Raw genomic sequence first — 5000 nt, 5'->3', positions numbered from 1 at the left:
GAGAGAGAGAGAGAGAGAGAGAGAGAGCTGCGGAATTAGAGATAATAGCTATTTTGTGATGAGAAAACGAAGCAGAAGAAGAGAGATAAAGGAAGGAAGAGCAAGAGGTATTGGAGAAACAAGGAAACAGGATAGGAAGGGGAAAGATGTGGTATGATATTTGGGAGAAGGAAAAAGAGAAAAGTCTGAAAGGAGGAGAGAAAGGAATTGGAAAATGTTTAGGAGAAAGAGGAAGAAAATGCTGAAAGGAACGGAGAGGAAGGGGAAGGGAAGAGAGTGTGTACCGGAAGGAAACAGATAAAGAAAAATAAGAAATAGAGGGAGGGAGTATAGTGTAAATCAGGGGAATAGAGGTAAAAAAAAAAAAATAGAAAATGAAAGAGGGAAAAGGAGAAAGGGGAAAAACTAGTTGATTGTTTTGGCTTTCTGTTTAATGGTGGTGGTGGGGGTGGTGGTGGTAGTGGTGGTGGTGGTGGTGGTGTGATATTGTTTTATTTTGTCTTGCATTTTATTTTCCTGTGTGAAGTTTCATATAGAATCGTCCATTTTTACCTTTATTTCCCTTTCTCTCCCTTTGTCTGTCTGTCTATGTCTGTCTGTCTGTCTGTCTGTCTGTCTGTCTGTCTGTCTGTTTGCCTGTCTGTTTACTTTTTCGTCTATCTGTTTTGTTTATCTGTCTGTCTCTGTTTGTCGTTCATTGTTGTTTTTATCTGCCTTTCTCTCTCTCTCTGTCTGTCTATCTCTGTTTGTGTGTGTGACTGTCAGTTTGTTTGTCGTCTGTCTGTCTGTTTGCCTGCCTGTCTCTGTTTGTGTGTGTGTGAGCTTGTATCTCTCTCTCTCTCTCTCTCTCTCTCTCTCTCTCTCTCTCTCTCTCTCTCTCTCTCTCTCTCTCTCTCTCTCTCTCTCTCTCTCTCTCTTGGCGCGGTCAAAACGGCCCTCCACCTTAAAACTTGTCTGGAAAAGGGACTGGCGGTGGTCACTTTTTAATTAAGAACTCACACAACTGGAAGGAGGAAAAATTTGACAAAAGACTCTTTCTTCTTAAAAGTAAACACTGACTCGTACAGTTCACAAAGAAAAGAGGTGCATAACAGAGTACCCAACTCAAGCTTTTTTTTTCTTTCTTTATTTCCTTTTCTTTTCCTTAAGGTATTATTCTCTGTTTCACCAAGTTTGCCACGCCATTTTTGCCGCAGTATTTTTTCCCACTTAAGGACACGCAAGTATGTTAACGCTGTGTCACTGATTTTGTTTTCTTTTGTTTTCTTTTTTTTTTTTTAAGCTATTGTACTGTTTCACCAAGTTTGCCACAACTTTTCCCGCGGTACTTTTTTTCCTTTTTCCACTTAAAGAAACGCAAATATTTTTAACGCTGTACCACTAATTGATGTCCTCCCTCGCTGATTGATCGATGCACTCCTGTCTTATTTCGAAACGTGCAACAGACTAATGCTTGATTTCTACTAAACCCTTTACTACGAATAAAGCGATCTGGTATACGTACAGTTGGAGGGAATACAGAAAATATCCGTACTTTTTCAAACAAGACTGTAATACGAAGACCAGTGAGCGAGTGAGAGCATCAGTCAGTGGCAGTGTTACCATATCCGCGGATCCTCAGGTGACAAAATTATTATGGCAAACTTGTTGGAGCGGATTGTGGCTGTTAGGTTAGGTTAGGTTAGGTTATAGTGTCGGTTTAGGTTAGGTTAGGTTAGGTTACAGTGTCTTCTGTCATCTGTAGATCGTGTCGGCGCTGGAGTTTCTGTTTTCGTAAAGGTTAGGTTAGGTTAGGTTAGGTTACAGTGTCGTTAGGTTAGGTTAGGTTAGGTTAGGTTAGGTTACAGTGTCGGCTGTCATCTGTAGATCGTGTCGGCGCTGGAGTTTCTGTGTTCGTAAAGGTTGCTTCGCTGTCTGAGGAATAATTCAGATGACCTTGTTTTAGTTAGCCCTACACCCACAGTTTTTCGTGACAAGGGGGCTGTTAAAGTGCCACCATCTCCACCGCGTATTCATTTCTTATCTAACGTTGAGTAAAGTGAACAGAAGACAAGGCTATAATGTACAGTCACTCCTCACACCAAGACAAGTAGATAGGGAAGTTTGTTAGTTTAGGTTAAGTTAGGTTAGCTCACATTCTCCTTCCTATCTAACAATGAGTAGGGTGAACAGAAGGCAAGACTATAATGTACAGTTATGCGTCACACCAAGCCAGGCAAGTAGGGGAGTTTATGTTATTACAGCACTACCATCTCTACCGCGTATATACTTACCCCTTCCATCGACTGAACGTTAAGGGGAACAGAAGGCAACGCTGTAATATAATATTGTGGCTCGTATTCAGAAACGTCTTGCTCTCTCACCTCGACTATTTTTCCATGGCCACAGAGATGACTAGTCGGATTCTCGAGGGTGTTTCTGCTGTAAATAATGTAAAAATCAAGTTAATCTGTCACTCAAACCGCAAATACATCCTTAAAAAACCGTGTAGCTTCAACCAGAGCCCTTTTGAATGTAGTGGAGAAGGGGCGCATAAACATTTCAGAATATAGTCCTACGTCTCACACTAAGCCAGGCGAGTAAGGGAGTTTATGTAAGGTTAGGTTAGCTCACAGTCTCTAAAGAGGGGGAACCCATGGGAAGCCTGTATCTCTGCCTGCCTTATATACCCTCCGCCTGTCCTCAATGTATGCCTGCCTCTCCGCCATGCCAGGCCCCGATCCCAGGCTTCCCGGAATGTATACTACAGTTAGGGGCATCAGCCGCGACACAATTAAGGAGATCGAGAGTATGCAATTTAGAGGATCGCGCATTAAGGGGAATTAAAGAGAAAAAGGGAAATCTAGGTCTGATCTGCACAATTAAGGGGATCGAGAATTTAGGAGATTAAGGGGGATTCAGAAGATATTAGCTCAGCAATTAAGAGAATCGAAAGGATGTAAACAAAACCTTGGAACGCGTTTTTGGTAAGCGAATAAATTAAAGAGAGTTAGTCAGGGAGTATATGAGAAAGAGAGAGGAGGAAAAAAATAAAGAATTCTGGACAGGAGCTTAACCTCAATTTTGCCTTGGCTAATCTTACTGCCCAATAAAGAGGATCACGAAGGTCTCAAGAAAATTCTGCGCTGTTGCTTTTGGAAATGAGAGGGACACAGAGCTCTTAATAAGCCAGGTAAGGCTGGCAGGACTCAGGAGACTGTTATACCTGCAGCTTCACCGTGACTGATCTTAATTGGTGTGTGTGTGTGTGTGTGTGTGTGTGTGTGTGTGTGTGTGTGTGTGTGTGTGTGTGTGTGTGTGTGTGTGTGTGTGCGCGCGCGTTAGTGGCCCACTTCTGAAGCACCTGCCGGATGTCGTGTAGAGGCGAAGTCTTGCCAGAGAGGTTGTCACGAAATGTGGAGGAAGAGAAGGCCGGAAGAGAAGAAGAAGGAGAAGGAGGAGGAGGAAAAAGATAAATAAGAAAAGAGGAAACAAGAACGTTGATTTGATAATAATAACAACAACAACAACAACAACAACAACGAGAACAAGAAGAACCGGAACAAAAAGACCAAAAACAAGATCAACAGTTCGAGCAACAACAAAAACAAAAGACCAGGAAAAGTAACAAAACCAAGATCAAGAACAAGAACAAAATAAGAGATCAGAAAAGAAGAGAGAACTAGATAACAAGGAAAATATAAAAAGCTACCAGATGAACGCAGAGTAGGAGAAAAGGAAGAAGAATAAGAAGAGAAGCAAGACAAAAAAAAAAAAAAAAAGGAAAGAACATACAACACAAGACAAAACTGAGGAAAACGGAAGAGAGAGGGACACATCATCAAGTTAGAAACGTGGCAATCAAATAACAAGGAAGAATAAAACAATAAATAAATAAAAAAACAAACAAAAACACAACAGTCATTTCCTTCTTACGAATATATAAAAACAAAAATCTGGCGTGAGAATAATTCAACCGTGTGTGTGTGTGTGTGTGTGTGTGTGTGTGTGTGTGTGTGTGTGTGAGGTCATTAGTGGAGTCAAGAGTTTCGTGTCGTAATGTGAAAATTGTGACGCCGTAAATGTAAAGGATTAATGAGAGAGAGAGAGAGAGAGAGAGAGAGAGAGAGAGAGAGAGAGAGAGAGAGAGAGAGAGAGAGAGAGAGAGAGTTACGGATGTGTATCGTGCTGACTTTCATCACTATTATCATTCTCCGTGTCGTAACGAGCAAAATTCATATGGAGCAATAACTCTCTCTCTCTCTCTCTCTCTCTCTCTCTCTCTCTCTCTCTCTCTCTCTCTCTCTCTCTCTCTCTCTCTCTCTCTCATTCTTAATTCCAGACTCTATCTAATGTTTTTTTTTTCACTAATAATAAACTCTGTAAGTCAGCGTCTCTAAATATTACGAGGATCATATTTTAGTATTTATTATTCTTTTGTTCTTCCCGGCACGGCTTTATTTAAAATGTATATTGGAGTTTATTTACTTATTATCCTCTTACACGTCAGGTTACAGTTCATCACCCAAGTCACTGTCATTATTATTCCTGCTGATTACTTTTCATTGCATTTTTTTTTAACTTTACGACCGATGGTGTCTCTTTTTTCTTGTATTTTAATGGTAATGTTTAAGATTTTTATAGTGTTTATGTTTATTTTTCTTCTCTTTGTACATTTACGATGGTTGTTTTGTTTTTTTCTTTATTCATTCATGTGCTTATTTAAATTTCACATTTTCGTTGTTTAGTTTGCCTACTGTGTACTCTTCTTTGTGTTATTCCAGTTCTGTATATCTCTACCCTTTTATTCCTTTTCCATTTACTTTTCTTTTTATTTCGTCATTTCCTCACTATGTACTATTCTTTACATTACTTTCATCCATTTTTTTTTTATCTACGTCTTTATTTATTTCCTTATTATATATTTGCCTGACACAACATGAAACTAGAGACACTTCTTTTATTGCTACCTTCCTTCAGTTATTTTCCTTAATATTCCCACTATGTGCCATTCTTCATAT

At 39.8% G+C, this 5000-nt stretch overlaps 1 protein-coding gene across 1 annotated transcript in view; it reads left to right on the top strand.

Annotated features, from left to right (window-relative positions):
* Positions 1–2706: 2706 nt before the first annotated feature.
* LOC135104142 (nucleoredoxin-like) overlaps positions 2707–5000 on the top strand; it is a 106725-nt gene continuing 104431 nt past the window's right edge. The window contains exon 1 of the mRNA XM_064011228.1: positions 2707–2788. Coding sequence (XP_063867298.1) covers positions 2707–2788 — 82 coding nt within the window. The remainder of the gene's footprint in view (positions 2789–5000) is intronic.

Source organism: Scylla paramamosain, chromosome 1, assembly GCF_035594125.1.
Source record: "Scylla paramamosain isolate STU-SP2022 chromosome 1, ASM3559412v1, whole genome shotgun sequence".
Taxonomy (NCBI): Eukaryota; Metazoa; Arthropoda; class Malacostraca; order Decapoda; family Portunidae; genus Scylla; species Scylla paramamosain.
This window is presented reverse-complemented; position numbering and strand designations above follow the sequence as displayed.